The following is a 17,705-nucleotide window of genomic DNA, read 5'->3' as shown; positions in this document are numbered from 1 at the left end:
AGTGTGTATTTCGCGTCTTCCGCGTCGCGAGTGAAAAAAGTGCGACGTGGGACTACGTGAGACTACGTGGGACGTCGCAAAGCTGCTGTGCCACTACCGATACTTGAGGAGTATGGATGACTGAGAGGACTGAGGGGACTGAGGATTACATAGCGGAGGAAGATACATCGATGGACGACGAAGGGACCGCACAAAAATGAGTTTAACACAAAATCAATTTTATTTGTTTCTTTTAGCTACAACTGTTTTTTCTGTATTATAAATTTGTATTTAATGCATAATTTTTTATTAACAAGTACTTAAACGTATATTTTTACTAATTTTACAAGAAAGTTCTGTTAATTTTATTAAAATTAAATATAAAGAAATATAAAGAAATATTCATATATGTAAGTAATAGACATATGCTTTTTATATTTATGTAGCTAAAAGAAATAATTTTTATATTTTTGCATGCGTAGTATCCGTATAAATCAATCGCACTGATTTCCGCAAATAAAGACAATCATATATCGTGGCATGATTTTCTTTATTTGCTATCTTTATGATTATGGTAGTATATATGAAGTTTTATTGATATTTGATATTGATATTTGCTCATGTATTTCTGTGTGCTATTGTGAATTTTGTTTTTTAATTTTATTAATATAATGTGCGCCTATATAAAATCAAATAGTATATTGAAGTAGCAAAACAGAATTTATTTTATTGAATATTGAAATAATTACTTACCTACTAAGCCATAAAAAGATATAATATAAAATACATTGTAGGTGGATAAATGTTTAAAAATATGTAAGAAATTTCAAGAGAATTGCATTGAAATCATATGTCTGATATTTTATGTCCATAGTTTAAAACACTGATCAATAAATTTTTCATAACATTTTAAAATTTACCTTTTTTATGACAGTATTTGTTTTATGATGATATTTGAAATTTGATATTTTTATTGTGAAACAATGAAGAATCAGTACTGAAAATTCCAAAAATTTTATTTTATATATCTTTAAATGATCAGTGTTTAACAAAAAAGGCAAATTGTTTAGTAACTCAAAGATTATATACTCCCTTGACATTTTCTATTAATTTCATGGTTTTTTTTTACACTGAACTGCAGGTATTAATGAACGGTTTAGTATAAAGCATTTTTATATATTTCAATATTCAATAGAAAACATTTATTGCAATAGATAGATCAATTTTAGATACAGATATTATTGCAATAAGCACATATTTTTTAATTGTCTCTTGTTTCGGGCTCCTCATCATACGCCGCCATAACCTTCTCCATAATTTCCCACAGCTTATCTCTTGTTAAATCTTTACTGAAAACCTGCAATAATAAAATCATGAGTGAAACAATTATCTATAAGTACAAATTTGTGTAAAAATATAAATTGTTGATTTACGTTAAACCATGGCTGCTGATCGCATTCGTCCATTAAAGGAACAACCACTCCATAAATTTGCAAAGACAAATTTATGCAAGCTATTGCTATTAGATTTGGCGGGTAATCGAGAATAGCTGAAGAATGATGAAAATCTTGCAGCAATGCCATGCTAGTTTTAGCTACTGGATATTTAGACCATTCTTCTTCACCAAACCAAGTTTGCAAAGACCGTAGATAATGAAGTAAATACTGTAACAAGTATACTATAACTAGATGTTCTCATAGGGTGTATAAATATTAGTAAGCAATTAGCAATCCACAATATCTCACTTTGTGTGGAAGCACAGATATCACTTGAAACTTGAGCATTCTCAAAACTAAAAGTTCTGCCTGAACAATTGCATCTCTCATACTCCAATACTGATCTCCAAGATCAAGTGGTTGAGATCCTCTGTGAAGTGTATTATATGATACATTCATTACATCTCTTGTCTTTAATGTGTCATCCTTTACTTTACCAGCCAGATAAAGACAAGTGGCAGCTATCAACTAAAAGAGTTAGAATGTAGTTATTTATTGAAGATATGTGTGTGTATGTGTTTGTATACACAAGCTGTTGTATGTATATAATTCTCACATAATGATCATATCCCTGTGCTGTTGCTTCTCTCATGAATCTGTGATACAAAGTTGCCGCAGTTGCTATTGTCAAAGGATGAGCTTCTAATTTTAAACCTGTAAACAAAACCATAGTCTAGACTTTAGTAGTAGTAGTGGCAACAATTTCTCTAGAATCTCTGTAAAACATTACTGCTGACATACCACACTCAAAGATAAATCGTGAAACTGTGAAACTGTCGCTAGACTTGGTGTAATCAATTGTGATGCTTTTTTGTAACGTATTTCTTTTCTCACGTTGCATTGCAAGAACATCAATCACATCTTTCATCTTAGAACTGTAAAAGAATAACACAATAATTAAGAGGTTATTAGGCGTATCGTGTTTACTATGAACTTTTTATAAGATTGATATAATATGTGTAAGTCATAGTGTTGTGAAGTACGTAAAACTTTGATCTGTCAAGAATAAACCGGCATAACCTTGGTTCAGTATCGTCCAATGTGAACTCATTGTAGTACCTGAGTGTCTCGGTGCTGCTTGGCTCTGAGGGATTCATATCTGGGATCCACGTGTGCCAGAAATATGTAAATCTCGTATTTAAAACACCTTCTTTTTTATTATACTAACCACGTTTATATATATTCGTATTTACACACAGACAAGGGTATAACGACTTCGGGGTGATCTAATCGCTAGTGCGCGCCGAGTGCGCACTGAGTGCGCATTTTTTGGGTACTACGCGCTTGGCTTTGGCTAGTGCCTTCTGTCCAATGAAATCGTCGTCGGGTTTGAATGTTGTTGAAGGTTTATTTGTGTTCAAAAGAATTTTAAGTTTTGTGTGATATAAAAAAATATAATGGGAAAGAAAGATAAGAAGAGTAAAAACAAGATAAGCGGCGCAGAGAAAACTACGCTGAAAACTGAGAAGAAACTCGATGCCAAGCAGAAGAAAAAGTTAGCAGCTCTTGGTGAGGTTAGACCAAATATTATTTGTTTATTATAAATATTATTTGTTAAGTACAAATGTATTATTAAAATGACTGTCTTGTGATAATTATTCTATTTTTATTCAACGTGTTTTAATAACATTTTTTTACAAGTCCTTTTATATTGTAGGATGACATAGAGAAAGTTGTGGCTGAAATTGAAAAGGAAGAAGCTCGTAGACAATGTGTTAAGGAAATAGTGGTAGAACCACCATCCAGACGAGTTTACTTCACTCTGACAGCACATCCTTTTAAGGATGAACTTATTATGCTTGGTGGACAATTTCATGATGGTCGTCAGGTATAAGAAAAAATTAGTTCTGTTTAATTGAGCAAATTAACAATAAGAAAAAAATGACAATTTAATAAAGTAAAACATCACTTGTCTGCTTAATAAACTAAGAACATAATTTACTCAGGTTTCAATTTTTTTTTTTTTAGACTCTTGTATATGGTGATATGTTTTTCTACAATATAAATAAACAAGAATGGACACTGATAAAAGCACCATGTGCACCACCGCCACGTTGCAGTCACCAGACAGTAGCCACTGCAGCAAATAATGGCGAATTATGGGTATTTGGTGGTGAATTCACTAGTCCGAGTGAATCCCAGTTCTACCACTATCGTGATTTGTGGGTGTTTCGATTCTCCAACAAAAAATGGGAAAAGATAATGTACATATGAAAGAATAAAACAAAACTTTCATTAAAAGAAACTTTTATAATTGTAATATAAAGACCAATAATTTTAGGGCTCCAAACGGTCCATCAGCCAGAAGTGGACATAGAATGGTGCACACAAAGAAGCAGCTCATAGTTTTCGGTGGTTTTCACGATGATCAACGGCACGACTATAAGTATTTTAACGATGTGCACATTTTTGATCTGGAAACTTATACGTGGCAGAAAATCGAACCTGCTGGTACGCTTCCATTTGATGTTGTTTTCTTTACAAGAATGCTTTTATATTCTAATTAAATCTAAGTTACCTTGAAGTATTTAAGTTATAAGTTTTAATTAAATCAGATCAAGTAAACTTAGAAATTTATACTTCAGTATTTTAGAAGAAGTGTTAGACAAATAAAAACATTATTTTTTTTGAACAATAATAGTTATACCTTGGATCAACAAATTGTTTTGTAGGTATACCGCCTGCTCCTCGATCTGGCTGCATATTATTACCAACTATCGACAATAAACTCGTCGTATACGGCGGATACAGCAAGATAAAGTTAAAAAAGGACGTGGAGAAAGGCTGCGTTCATGATGATATGTTTCTTCTGACACAAGTGAACAAAAACGACGCGATCAAATACAAATGGACTTCCGTGAAGCAAAGTGGAGTCCGCGTGAGTCCGAGATGCGGCGCTTCCGCCACTCTAACTCAACACGGCGCCAATCAAGCATTTGTATTCGGCGGCGTTTACGATGACGACGATGACGAAGAAACTCTACGTGGAACGTTCTACAATGATTTGTTCGCGTTAGATCTGGAAAAGTTGCACTGGCGTGCTGTAACTTTGTCTGAGAAAAAAGAAACCACTGACGGCACTGAAGAAACAAAAAGAAGAAGGAGGAGGAAGAAACAGAAGGACGAGACGAGAACAAGCGATGATGAGGAAGAGGAAGAAGAGGGGGAGGAAGAAAACGAAGGTTCTGACGAAAAAGAGGAATCGGAAGAGTCTCCTTCCGCACAGTCAGTTGTTGTAGAAGACGATGGAATATTTACAGTACGCCCTTTTTTAAATTTGAATTTGTTGTCTTGTAGATTTGCCGGATAGAGCATATTTGTATTGTCTTTACTTTTGTACAAATTTATTAGGTCACGATTGGTCCAGCGTCGTCGCGCATTGGATCTTCTCTCCCGGAAATATCTTCTATGGCGATCACCGAAGAGAAAAAGTTCCGTCCGTTGCCGCGTATTAACGCCGGAATGGCGGTGAAACACAACGTTCTGTACCTGTACGGCGGTATGGTAGAGGAAGGCGAACGGGAATACACTCTTCGCGATTTTTACAGTTTAGGTACATGAGACAACATGTGAGATATAGAAACCGAGATCACACCGAACCGTTTGAATATTTTTTTTTAACATAGCAAGTTTATGTTGCAGATTGCCGGAAACTTGACAAGTGGAACATCCTGATGGCGGATGATTTGTCGCAAACGTGGTTCGAATCCTCGGACGATTCGGAAGATTCAGAAGAGGACGAAAGCGAGGAAAGTAATTCGCAAGAAGAAAGTGAAAATAAAATGGATGTCAAGTAATGGTTTTATTGTTTTTTTTTTATTACTTTTTACATTTTTCATTTTCTACATTATCTCCCCTATCACTTTCCTTTACAGAAATCGTCCTCGCAGTGCAAATTTTCTCTGTGAATAAACAAAAAAATTCAATTATAAGAAAAAAGTTTCTAAAAAAATATTTGTAAAACTTGAGAAAAAACTGTTAAAAAAGTAAGATTTCTCTTGAAGTATCTTTCCCACAATTTACTCGTCTAGGATAAGACCTTTGAACCAATAAAGCACGGATTTTACTAGTTCCGCACTTTTGTTTTCCACTCCGCTCGCATTTCGTTGATATCTAAATGGTCTTTCATTAGTTTTTTCATCTTCTCTTTTCTTCTTTCTGCGAAAAACTTTGGTATTTCCTGAAAACAAAGGTATGTATCAAATTGTATGTACATGTGTAATTTTTTTCATTAAGTTTTACACTTGTAATTTTTTTTTCATTAATCAACAATTTACAACTTTTAACAATATTGTTACCTTCTTCAATGTTTGAAAATTTATTCATTGTTGTTTCTTTTTCGGAGAGAATAGTTCTTTTTGGAAAGAGATTTCTTTCCTCAGAACTGCCCGTTGCAATTTTCTTATCTTCGTTCTTTTGAAGATTATTATTCAGCTTGCGATTATTATCAAACGTCTTTTTTTCCGATTGATCGTATTCAGATTCTTTGACCGAATTCTTCAGTAGCTGTCCGTCATAGCTTTGAGTTTCGTCGCGCGATTGGCTAAGCGTTTCTTTGTTGTCGAGATCAAGCAACAAATTGTATCTCTCTGCGAAATCAGTGACTGATATAGGAATTTCGTAATCGTTCTGTGCCCTCAAGGTGTTCCTCGTCTTTCTCATCATCGTTTTACGAACTCGATTGCCATTTGCACGCGCGTTTTCCTGATAATCGTCTTCTTTCCCCGTCGTCGTTGAAATCGTCTCCTTCTGATCGATCTTGGATCGAATCACGCGACCGGTTCGCGGCACGCAGCACGGACATTCTTTCTGTAAAAAGTGCTCGCATATGTCTTCCGGGAACCGCAACACGTAAGAACCGTCGTTCAGTTGTCGTATTTCCAGCGGGAACTTGACGCCGTCGTTGATGTAGTAGAGTTGGGATTTCTGAAGTTCCGCGATATCGTCGGAAGCGGGCGACGAGGGAAACAGTTGCACGGAATACGCGTCGTTCGTGACCGGATTGTAGGTCGTCGCGTCTTCCGAACTGTCGCGCGAATAATATTTTATCGGCGGCTCTTTGTTTTTTATTCTCTCCAATATTATCAACGGCTCGATGTGATCGGCGGAAGAAGTGACGGCGCTCGAAGAATCTTGATCTTCGCGATTTCCAACCAAATTGTCGAACAGAGTGGTCGATGCGCTTGATTCCGTTTTGTCTTCAACGTTCGTCGCATCTTCCGAGATTATTTCGTCCTGTTTGCGATCGAGCGAGGCATCTCGCGTCAAGTTTTCGGGTGTTGCCGCGACATTCTCGTCGTCATCTCCGTTTTCCGTCAGACGTTGTTCCGCAGAGATCGTTAACACTTCGTGATTACTTTGCGAATTAGCTTGCTGATAAACTATCGAGGATTTTAGCGTCTTGTCTTTGTCATCTTGCGCGTTTGTCTCCCTCATCTCATCTGAAACGCGATCTCCGATGTTTTCCTTCGTCTCAACTCTGTTCGGTATTTGTTCTTCGATACGTAGATTCTCTTCCGACAAATTCACCGACTCCGACAGATTTTTCAACGATTTCGAATATTCGTAGCTGGATAGTGTGTCCGCGTCGTTTTTCAATATTTTGGCCTTCTGATAATTTTTGCTCTTCACATTTTTATGTTCTTTCGCATCGAACTTTTCATCTGACATTTCGTTTGCATTTTTATTCTTCATCATCCGCCAATTGTCATCGGTTTTTCGCAACAAAGTCTCTTCTTTATCAGATTCGGCGCTTTCCCTCGACGTTTCCTTATTCGCTGCGTCTCTCATCTTCTGGAAAACGCTGTTCAATCTGTCGCGAATCGTCGGATCTTTTATCTTGTTCGTCACTTGCTCGCTAATATTCAGCATCAGATTTCCCGGATTTACCGCCGACACCTCGCTGTCGGAAATAGGAGACGAGACTATCTCGTCGGTCGTTCCGTGTTTTCCGATCGGTGTGAACTTCTGATGAATACCGTGAAAAGTGTCCACCACGCTTCTCAAAGTGTTTCTTATCACGCTGTGCGACCAATCGTTCGCGAAATCTCTTCTGGAAACGGACGTGCTCGCGGATAAAATGTCCTTCACTCGCTCCACGATCTCGTTCTCTATCTCCGGCTTGGACAGAATGTTCTTCAAATTCGAAACCCGCAGAATTTCCGGCAACAAACTCGCGTCCTGCGTTCCGTCGGGATCTTTCGTTCGATCCAGCGCGAAGTCGTCGATCGCTTTTCTGATGGAGTTCAAAAGCAAGGTGCTGTCGCAAAGCGGCAATCTGTTTGTCGACGAATCGTCTTTGATAGTGTCGTAACTAGCAGCTACGACTTTTCTCTGTTGTTCAGTCGTTTGTTCTTCGTCAACAACTTTCTCAGTAATTTCTTCTTCAACTCTGGACACCACGTCTGTATTCTCATCATTGGGAATCAGCAACAGTTTATTAGCGTTGCTCTTACTCTTTCCTAGCAAACGAATCCTCGCAGTCTCCGTCGTGCGATCGGTTGTTCGGTCCGTTAATTTCTTCATCGAAACACGCGCCTCACCCGCGCTGTCGAGTAAATTATCAGTCGACTCGTAAACTTCTTTGACACGATCCACAGATTCTTCTGAGGTTTCAGTCGCACTAGAAAAATCTACAGCGCCGTTTTCCTCGGTCGGATAGTTTGTTTTCGATTCAACTGACGCGTCTTCGCCGTCATTCGGAGCCACCGTAGTCAGTTCGGCAGGATCTTCATCTTTTCCAGACGCCACAACTGGGTCGTGAGATTCTGGATAGTCTTCAAACTGATCGTACGACTCGAAATAGTCATCTTGATCGTAGGATCCGAGATAGTCGTCGTCTGTTTGTCCTCCGTCGACGTTCAAAGGCGAATGCGAAGTAACCGACACAACGTGATTTCCAATTCGACTTCTCTCGGGAATTATTGGCCAAGGATAGAGATTGTGATGAACGTGCGGATAATGACCGTGACTGTTAGCCAGCAAAATATTTTGTCCGTCGTATGAGGGGACGTGGTACGGAACACCGTTGGATCTCAGATTACCTATTATCTCAGGCGTAGCCTGGGCTTTGTACGGGACCGATACATGATGATGGATATTGGGTATCGTTTCCTCTTGATAGGATGGAAAATGGTTCATTAGACTGGAAAGAATCGAGTCACGCGTTCTCTGTTCGTGTTGCAACTTCGGTCGCTTTTGTTGCTGCAAGATATTCGGTCTCTCGTGCTTTTCCGCTTTGTGATAATTCGACCTATCGGGTTTGTTCTTTTTACGATGACCCAACTTCTTGGACGAGTCGGGAAAATTATCCTCCTCGCTGCAGTAACAAATACACTTGTCCGTGTTGCACTTCTCCGCTGTTTCGTGAAGTCGCGCTTTCACAATCCCGTCTTTTGCGTTTAAATTGCTCTTGAGAGCTCGCAAAAGCGTTCGGTCCTGACGTGTTTTCGCAGCTTCTCTCCTTTTTGCGACAATTTCCTGCAAGCAAATTGCGGACTTGATAAAAGTTCAAGATAACTTTGTTTTATTTACGTATTGTCGTTCGGTTTTTTTTTTTGAAAATAAATTCAATTTCTCTTTGCAAAAGTTTAAATCAAACTGGTTCGAATATTGTTTACTGCGTGTGGATTCTCACAGTGACGTTTCTGGTTTTCGCTCTGGCGAGATCTCGCTTCGTCGAGGATAACGCAGCTCCGACGGGTTTTCGAGCTGTGTCGCCGCAACGCTTCGTACGAGTCTTCTCTGATAACGGGACGGACAAAAGAGGCGGATTCTTTTGACCGTCGCCGTTCGCAAATCGATGATCGTTGCGTGATAACGCGTACGGAAAAATCGTCGACAATCTGTAAGCAACGAATTTACTTGTAGCAAGTATCTACGATCTCGCAACGTTTTCCGCAATTTAGCAATTTGCGACGCGCGTGCGAAGTATAAGTGACATTAATAACGTTTGTGCTGACACGTGAACAATTATGCAATTGCGATTAACATACTTTTTCGTTGACATTTCAAAAATATGACAAAAAAAAAGATACGCGGTGTAAAAAAAGTAATTCTTAAAAATTCAGTTAATTTCAATTAATTGGTTAATTAGTTTTCAAATACCTTGAGTTTTGCACGAGGTTTGCATTTTTCATCCCTTTGTCGGAAGAAATTTCGTCGGAAGGTGCGACCGCAAGTAGCACCAACGCGATCACGGAAATTTTCTCGTACATGTCGGTCACATTTACGGTTGCACTACTCAGTTTTTGATTGCACGCCGGTTGTGCTCTTTTAGACGCGAAATTGATTTTTACTTATTTTCGCGCACGTCACACATTACACGAACTAATGCCAAACGAAATGAATTATACAAGCCGCGATTTGCAATAAATATTTTACAACGAAATGCGCTTCGCTTTTCACAGACGAATTAATCTCGGTTGTGATCAAAAGTGCACTGAATTATTCGTCGATCGAACAATCGTACATATATATATATATATATATGTATGTATGTGTACATGTCTCGTCATCGCATTATTATGAAATTTCATTCCGATTTTGTGTCGTAATGAGCACTGCATTCACCGTGTAAGTGTGTGTATGAGTTTTGATTTAATTAGTGACCTGATTTCCCTGAAGGCTTACTTGAATTTACAGTATTTGTTATGCGCGGAACTGGTGTTTGCATTTAAAGCAATTCTGTGATGACCAACTTTTACTAGATATATACATATATAATACAACAATTATAGTTTAGGAATTTATATGATGCATTAATGTAACGACATCACATAGTTTAGGAATTTATGGCGCGTTTTACATATTGTAATAGTTATCGAGTAAAAACAATTAGAGAGAAATTCGTTGAATATTTTATTGATAACAAAATAACGTATAATATTTTATACAATGTGTGTGGTAAAAAGCATTTTACAATATACACGTTTTTCTGATATTTTTATAAATATTTTATATAAATAATTACAAGTATCGCGTATAATTGTTTATATACGTTACTGTCGAGTAATTACAATTTTTATAAATAATTTACGTCACTTAGAAGTAATATAATATAAAGTAATATTTTCTGCGTTTTTTTTCTAGCCGTCAGCAAATCTCTTGTTTTCAATTCGCGGACTTTTTTGCTAATCTCTTTCTCAGCTTCCTGTCAATTTGCTCGGCGCGTCTTATTAAATATTCTTCGTATTTAGTGAGTTTTTTCAACGGCACTCTGTGCAACTCCGTTGGCGGCGTGGCCTTTAATTTGCTCGTGTCGGCATCTTTTTTCCGCACCACGACCTTAGATTCGCTATTTCGATCGGTCGCCTTCTGTCGCAACGTTTTCCCCATCGCGAACTCGCCCAATTTCTTCGTATTGTCAATTGATTCATCAGCGACTTCTTCTTTCAACACGCTTGTTTCCGTTGTAACCCGCGAGATATCGCGCGCCGTCGTTGTCTCGTAGTTCGATTGGATCTCGGACGATCGGGTGATTGCTAGTTTTTCGTCATCTTCTTTCAACATATTCGTTTCCGTTGTTATCCGTTGCGCGTCAATTGTTTCAGAAACACTTTGCGAAGTGTCGCACGTCTTCGTCTCGTTCGATTGGATCCCCGGCGATCGGGTGATCGCCAATTTTTCATCATCCTCTTTCGACATGTTCGTTTCTGTCTGCTTCGCGTCGATTGTTTTCGCTGATTCTCCAAGATATTCGACAACTTCCGAGTTCTTGTCGTACCTGCTCTCGTTTCTCTGCTCGGCAGCGAACGCGGAAAAGGTTATATTCTCGGCCGTTTTCTTCTCGACGATAACGTTTTCCGTCTTTTCGTGATTTGCGGTTCCGAATCTAATGAGAACAGGGCTCGAATATCGTCCTCGATTCTCTGCAAGATCCGCAGAAATCGTAGATACAGTCTGCGCGTTATCGAGCGCCGTTGTCTCCCCGCTGTCTGATCGGAACTCTGGCGATCGGGTGGGAAAAAACGTTTGTTTTGTAACAATGTTATCGGTAGTTACAGAAAATTCGGAAGGAGTTGAACTTACGAGCGTTGCAACTGATGCGTGATCGCTGCTTTCTTCGACGTTATCCACCGCTGACGTCACACCTGTTGTTTCAATCACCCAAGTTGTATCTTTGATTGAAGTTTCCGTGGTCGTGTCTTCTCCGCGTTCTATCTTCGTCTCGAGATCTCCAACAACATTTCGCCTACCCCGCGTGACGTCCGTCGTCCTTTGATTCTCTGGCGAATCGAAGTTTCGGACGATCCTGCACTGGCAATCCCTCGCGTTTCCCTCGTCCTGCTTGAACATCTCTTCGGCGAGAATCTCCTGAAGCTCCGAACTTCTCTTCGCTCTCGCGTCGTGAGAAATCTCCTGATCCTGAACAGAACGATTCTGCGCTTTCGAGTCCGCGAATTCCGTCGCTTTCGCGGAGAAAGATTCCGCCTCCCACAGGTCGTCGTAGTCGATCATCGGATTTCCTCGGACTCCCGTGCTCGACAACTTGACGTTTTCGAAGAACTCGTTCGGCACGTAATCGCTGTACTCGTTCTCGATCCAAATGTTTTCCGTCGATGTTTCTCCCTTGAACTCCCGCGTGTCCTTCGAACTAGCGTTGTCACCGTCGTTGTCATCGTCCTGGACGTAATCGTAATCCGCGTCAGTTCGTTTCGACGAATCGCCCACCGTGCCGTAAACGTCGCTCACGGGGAATCCCTCGACGGGAGCCTGCCGGAAGAAGCCGTAGAAATTATTTTCGCCGCTGTCAGTTTTGCTCATTACTATCCGGGGGTTGAACGGGGTCACGAGTCCTTCTTTTCTGAAATCGTCTCTCCTCCTCGCCTTCCTCTCGTTCAGGTAATCTCTCGCGTCTACGGCTCTCGAGTTCTTCCTGTTGTCCTTCCTCGCGCTCATCTCCATCAGTTTTCTACCCAAATCTCTTCTTCTTCTTCTTCCGCTCTTCCCGAAACCCTCCGCTTCTCTGTGTTTGTATATTCGCAACGTCGCGTCGCGAATATCCTTAGGTTTGTCGTCGACTGTCCCTTTCTCGGAGAATCCGTCGTCCGAATCTTCTTCGGAACTTCCTTGCTCCCCGTTCAGATCAATCCGAATTGATCTCTGAAACTTCGGAGAGCCGCCCGCCTGTTCCAGTCTCGTCCGTAACATCTTGCTTATTCTCTCGAGAAATTTGCCACCCCACGCGTTCTTGAACTTCTCGTTGTCCATGGGTTTTCGCTTTCTTCTTTCCTGCCTCACCTGCGTCTTTCGATTGTGTACGTTGAAACGGTTTAGATCTTCTTTTCTTCCCTCATTCTCTCGTCTGATACGATTTTCCCGTCCCTTCGACGTTCCTCTGATCGCGCCGACAGTTTTCTCTTCAGGATCGGCACACGCTTTCGCCTTTAAAATTGATATCGTTTTGATCATTAGCGCCAAGTTGCCAAGTTCATTTAAAACGGAAGTACTTAGGCGAGATTTCGCGTTACCTTCGCGTCGGGTATGACCCAGAAACCCACGCTGGCGGGAGGAAGTTCGAGACCGTCGGGATTGGCAGTAATCTCCGGATTTAAATCGGGCAACTCCTCGTCGTCTATTAAATCGAGCGGCTTGTTGTTCAGTAAAACGTATCTGAAAACAAAAACCAGAGTTTTGTTCATCGTTGCGTCGTTGCGAAAATTCAGATCTGCGCGATTAATATCTACGTACTCCGACGACATTTTGTCGGTCTCGGAATCCGACGTCAGTATGTACGCGTGTAGAGTTTTGATTTTGACGCCCTTGAGGTTCACGATCGCTTTTTTCGGAGTGAAATTCACGCCGAAAATCGTCACGGCTCCTCGATCGTACGACGCTGAAGGTCTCGTGCAATGAGCGTAAAGATACACGTGGCTGTCGGCCGATTGAGATCTCGTCTCCAAAACCTCACGTCCCACCAATTTTTTGTGTAACAAAGACACCCAGTAGTCCTGACACGATAGCAACAATGCATTTTAGATACAGGTTTATTTATCGTAGGTTTTTTTTTTTTTTTTTAATCTGAAGTTGCGCAACACAAAGAAGGTTCGGCAACTTGTTCACATCTAAACGACTATCGATCGACTTACGGGGGTTGTTTTATGCAAATTCGATGGTCGTCTCATTACAACTTGCGCGCCGAGCTTTGCGACATTTCCGAGTCTCCTGGTCCAGACGAGCGCACCGAGATACTGATGATTATATTCTTCTAGTTTCGATTCCGCTAATGCAAAAATATGTAAAAAAAAATTGAAGAGACGTGCAATCAAAGTGTGCGATATACAAACGCAGTAGAGTTACGTGAACTCTTGCTGTTATTTTTATATTATTGTATTTTTATTATTTTACATTATTTTTCTAACGTTAATTCTTACCAATCCACAGCGGTGTTTTGTCCGCATTACGACTGATAATTTTGTACAGCTCGTTCTTCTCGGCGGTTATATTGTCGTAATCTACAACGATGTTACCGTTGGACAAAGATGCGCCCGCGAAGTCACTGAAATTTATCGCCAAATTGCGCATCAGTTTTTGTTACATATTTTATTATATTTTTATTTCTTTATTAAATGTGTGTGCGTGTGTGTGTTCGTATAATATGTGTTCTGTATATATATATATATATGTAAATGAAAGATTTACGGATGCCATGTGATCGCCGAAAGCGAATCGTTCACCGCCGTCAAATAATCTTCGATATATTTCTGCTGTCGCGTCGTTTCGCACGACACTATATCCGGACCCGTGATCAAGCTGTTGGAATATCGCGGGAAATTCTTCAGTATTTCACGCAAACTCGCAACGTATCGTCCCAAATCTTCGCCGGATAAGTCGCATCTCGTTTGACATTCTGTGGAGAAAAATATATTTCTCCGTTTCAAAACTACGCGTCTGAGAAGTAGTTCAAAAATTCACATAATATTCTCTCGAATGCATTTTTAGATGCAACTCGGTTTAAAAAACAAATGTACGAAGTGCATCTGATCTTACCGTAGCCCAGTTGCAAACTAATATTGTAATCCATGTCGTCGCTGAAGGAAATAAATTTCGCCATGTTCGCTGGAACTTCGGAATCTGATTGCGATTCGCTCTCGAGCGATCGAGGCGCGATGCACGCGATCACGTCCAATCCGGCGTTATTGGTCCACTCGTGTAACAGCATCCAGTGCATTTCTGCAATGAGCGAGCGTGTACGAACTCAAATCGCATTCTTCTTTTCTATTTTTCGAAACGTAATTGAAAACGTAAAAATCTTCGAATATATATATATATTTTTTTTAACATCTTAATTGACGAAAGTTCGATCGTATTATTTTGTTTCTAAAATTTCTTCTTGATTCTCGTCGAAACAATTCGAAGGCGAGCGAGAAAAGTAAATAACGAGATTGTGCAAAACTCTCGTGCATACACGTGTGGCGGTTTTTTAATTCGAGCGAGCGTCCATTGTGTCAGCGAAAAAAAAAAAAAACTACCTACGCGGTAATTAAAACATTATCGAATTTTCGCTTTTGCAACGCGGCGACGGCACTTATTATTTCAGAGCTTGTCGACGTTGCATTATGACACTTGCTGAGCGCTCCTGCCATCAAGGCTAATGGATGCTCATATAATGCCGGCCACCGCAACAAAATGAGTTAATGACATTAGCATTACGTCATCGCGCCATCGTTCACATCTATTGACGTTGCTACCCCTTCGGTGCGTTTGCAGACGTGGCCAAGCCCCGTCTGCTGCGCGCGGCTACAAAGGAATTTAAAAAATATTGCCATATCTATTCGCCAAATGTTGTTAAAAATCGCGTTGTTTTATCACCTCTGAGTTCTCCTCTTACCGCAAAAAACATTGCTCGAATTTACGTCGTGTCCGTTCGAACAGGCTCTTTCGAAAATGTAGGAATTACTTTGCGGCCCTCCGAGACGAATATAAGCCGGCGCCAACCCTCGCGCCATATTTGTGCTCGCCACGATGTTCTGACTGTGTGTGTGTGAGGACATATATTAGTTTTAATAACATACAAAGTACATATGTTTTTTCTTACGTAAGATATTTTCTTTTATCTTCTAAAGAAGGACACAGTGCCCGCTCGAAGGACAAGTGTCTTTCGATGTGAATCAATTTTGTAACAACAGTCAAATATTTATATTGAGACTCTTATATAAATGAAATATTGCGAAAAGTAAATTGCGTTAAGTAATAATTTTACAACGATATATTTGACGTATATAATTTTTTTATAATATAACATAGTTTTTTTTTTTTTAATACTTACGATAGATTATCGGCATTTTGCAACAACATTGCCGGGTCCACAGCGAGGCTGAGAAAAGCATCGTCGGTCACCGCGATCGGTTTTTTGAGACTTACGTCAAACACCAGATTTTCCGCGCGACAATTCGCGACAAAGAGAACCGCTTGCAGGAGCAAACCCACGTAACGTTGTCGATGCCACCTCATTTTTCCAGAAACGTGTCTTTCATTTGTGGTTTTTTGTTTTGTTTTTTGTATTCAATCCGAAGAGAGTGAAAAAAACGCGAGACGCAATCCGGCGGGCTCTGAACGCGTACTGCGGTTTCGCGTGCGAAGTCGCGTATATTTCCGAAATCGCGTTACGACGGACAGAGAAAAAAATCGCTTAGCTCGGAACTTTTTTTTTTTTCGAAATTGAAAGCATCAAGTTGCGCAAACAGAACCTCGACAATGCGCGCGTATAAGCGAAATCGATATGCGCGCGCGATTTTCTGATGACGTAACGCGTAAATGCGTGAAGGAAACGAAATTGGTTGAGCAAAGAAGTAAAGTAAAATGCATGCGGTTATTTTTTGTGTGTTTTCACTTTTTATTAATTTTCAACAAATAGTTCGGATTAAGTTCATCATCGCTAGAAAAAAAACGAACGCAAATATTCTTTATATTCGAGCAGTAAGCGTCTCCTCTACTTGGAATACATTGTTTTTTTTTCTTTGAGACACCCTGTATATCCTGCGAGAGTGTATACTTGTGTGGGTGAATTTTTTTTTTTTTTTAGGTGGTCGCTCTTAATACCTATAAGATCTTCTTTTATATATATATAATATATATATAATATATATATATCTAACAACAATATATAATATATATTATCATCGTTCGCCTCCGTTTTTCTCTTCTCTCCCTTCTCTCTTTTTTTTTTTTTACTTTGTTTTAGTGTTACATAATACATTATTATATTCAACAATAAACTCGTTTGTCATTTCTTTATCGATTAGATTAGCCACTACGCACTGCTACTTTATACAAGAGTTTTATTTCTCCGCCGACGTCTTTCTCTTTATTATATTTTACTTCCTTTGTTCACGCGAGCTTCTTTCTCCAGCGGTCTCGTCGTCCTTTATTTTATTTTATTTTTTTGTTTTGTTTGTTTGTCCTCGTCCGCCGCAAAATGATCCTCCGATTAGAGAATTCCAGCTTCTTTCGGTATTAAAGCAAAACTATAATATTCGAACAGATTGAATACAATCGCGCCAATTGAAGATTGGAATGTGCACATGTAGCCGAAAATTCTCAGATTACACTCTCGGATTGTTTTTTCTTTTTTTGGTTGGTGATCGAACGAACGAAATACGCGAGAAAAATTCGAGTCTCAAAAAATATTTGGAAAACAACATTGCGAAATCGAAAGTTTGCTCTTTCCAAGTTTCAAGAGCCCCAGACAATCTTCAGATCACTCGCGATCGACCTTCCATCCATTTTCCGAGCAAGCTTCGTGCGACTCTCGTTCACGCTGTTTTTTTTTTTTTTTTTCACTCAAAATTCAGGGAGAGAAAATTTAGTTGTGCCAGATTCCCCGACAGTTTTACTCTGTAAACTGTCCAATCAATTGAAAATGTATAATTTAAGACACTATCTTTTCGCAGATACGTATCTTCCAGTAGAAAAAAATAAGCTAATTAGTAATTAAATCAATTACGCAGATTAAATTGAGGTCACAAGCTTGTCTTTAAATCTCGTATCGCTCAACTAATTCCCATTTTTATGATGACGTTTTTTAATGTTTTCAAACATTGTTTTTTTCAGATCTGCGAAAAGAGTTGCAAAAGAGTTTTCATATATTTTCTGTTCCCTCTCTCCCCTCTTCCTCTTTTTCCCCACTCTTCTGCTAATATCCTAAAGAACCCTAAATACTCATATGGCAAATATTTTAAAACACCGTACATTGCGTGTCTCAATAACATCGTGTTGGAATATAACTGG

General features: G+C 39.6%; 4 protein-coding genes across 6 annotated transcripts; 1 reads left to right on the top strand and 3 right to left on the bottom strand.

Annotated features, from left to right (window-relative positions):
* Positions 1-1,097: 1,097 nt before the first annotated feature.
* LOC109854633 (cyclin-related protein FAM58A) lies at positions 1,098-2,725 on the bottom strand. Of its 2 annotated transcripts, none has more exons than XM_020427928.1 (6): positions 2,496-2,725; positions 2,217-2,350; positions 2,032-2,129; positions 1,725-1,943; positions 1,413-1,643; positions 1,098-1,336 (listed from the first exon to the last, which is right to left on the bottom strand). In XM_020427928.1, exons 1-6 carry the CDS (start codon positions 2,570-2,572, stop codon positions 1,241-1,243), a joined length of 855 nt encoding a protein of 284 aa, XP_020283517.1. In that variant the 5' UTR covers positions 2,573-2,725; the 3' UTR covers positions 1,098-1,240. The 2 variants fall into 2 exon arrangements, with proteins under 2 accessions (XP_020283517.1, XP_020283518.1); XM_020427929.1 differs by having other exon boundaries at positions 2,535-2,723.
* A 136-nt stretch (positions 2,726-2,861) lies between these two features.
* Positions 2,862-5,492, top strand: LOC109854630 (kelch domain-containing protein 4). Its single transcript, XM_020427919.1, has 8 exons — positions 2,862-2,989; positions 3,133-3,303; positions 3,444-3,679; positions 3,757-3,926; positions 4,148-4,734; positions 4,827-5,028; positions 5,118-5,268; positions 5,351-5,492. Exons 1-8 carry the CDS (start codon positions 2,873-2,875, stop codon positions 5,385-5,387), a joined length of 1,671 nt encoding a protein of 556 aa, XP_020283508.1. The 5' UTR covers positions 2,862-2,872; the 3' UTR covers positions 5,388-5,492.
* Positions 5,478-9,731, bottom strand: LOC109854629. Its single transcript, XM_020427918.1, has 4 exons — positions 9,582-9,731; positions 9,112-9,319; positions 5,774-8,954; positions 5,478-5,655 (listed from the first exon to the last, which is right to left on the bottom strand). Exons 1-4 carry the CDS (start codon positions 9,689-9,691, stop codon positions 5,495-5,497), a joined length of 3,660 nt encoding a protein of 1,219 aa, XP_020283507.1. The 5' UTR covers positions 9,692-9,731; the 3' UTR covers positions 5,478-5,494.
* A 759-nt stretch (positions 9,732-10,490) lies between these two features.
* LOC109854677 lies at positions 10,491-16,027 on the bottom strand. Of its 2 annotated transcripts, XM_020428009.1 has the most exons (10): positions 15,745-16,027; positions 15,307-15,449; positions 14,466-14,648; positions 14,118-14,325; positions 13,850-13,974; positions 13,565-13,698; positions 13,167-13,426; positions 12,947-13,088; positions 11,505-12,860; positions 11,143-11,422 (listed from the first exon to the last, which is right to left on the bottom strand). In XM_020428009.1, the coding sequence occupies exons 1-10, from the start codon at positions 15,927-15,929 to the stop codon at positions 11,240-11,242; spliced, it is 2,919 nt and encodes a 972-aa protein (XP_020283598.1). In that variant the 5' UTR covers positions 15,930-16,027; the 3' UTR covers positions 11,143-11,239. The 2 variants fall into 2 exon arrangements, with proteins under 2 accessions (XP_020283597.1, XP_020283598.1); XM_020428008.1 differs by having other exon boundaries at positions 10,491-12,860.
* Positions 16,028-17,705: the final 1,678 nt, after the last annotated feature.

The sequence above is a fragment of the Pseudomyrmex gracilis genome, unplaced genomic scaffold (assembly GCF_002006095.1).
Source record: "Pseudomyrmex gracilis isolate BER0280 unplaced genomic scaffold, ASM200609v1 scaffold_71, whole genome shotgun sequence".
NCBI classification, from domain to species: domain Eukaryota; kingdom Metazoa; phylum Arthropoda; class Insecta; order Hymenoptera; family Formicidae; genus Pseudomyrmex; species Pseudomyrmex gracilis.
The sequence above is the reverse complement of the archived record's forward strand: the minus strand, read 5'-3'. Positions and strand labels throughout refer to the sequence as shown.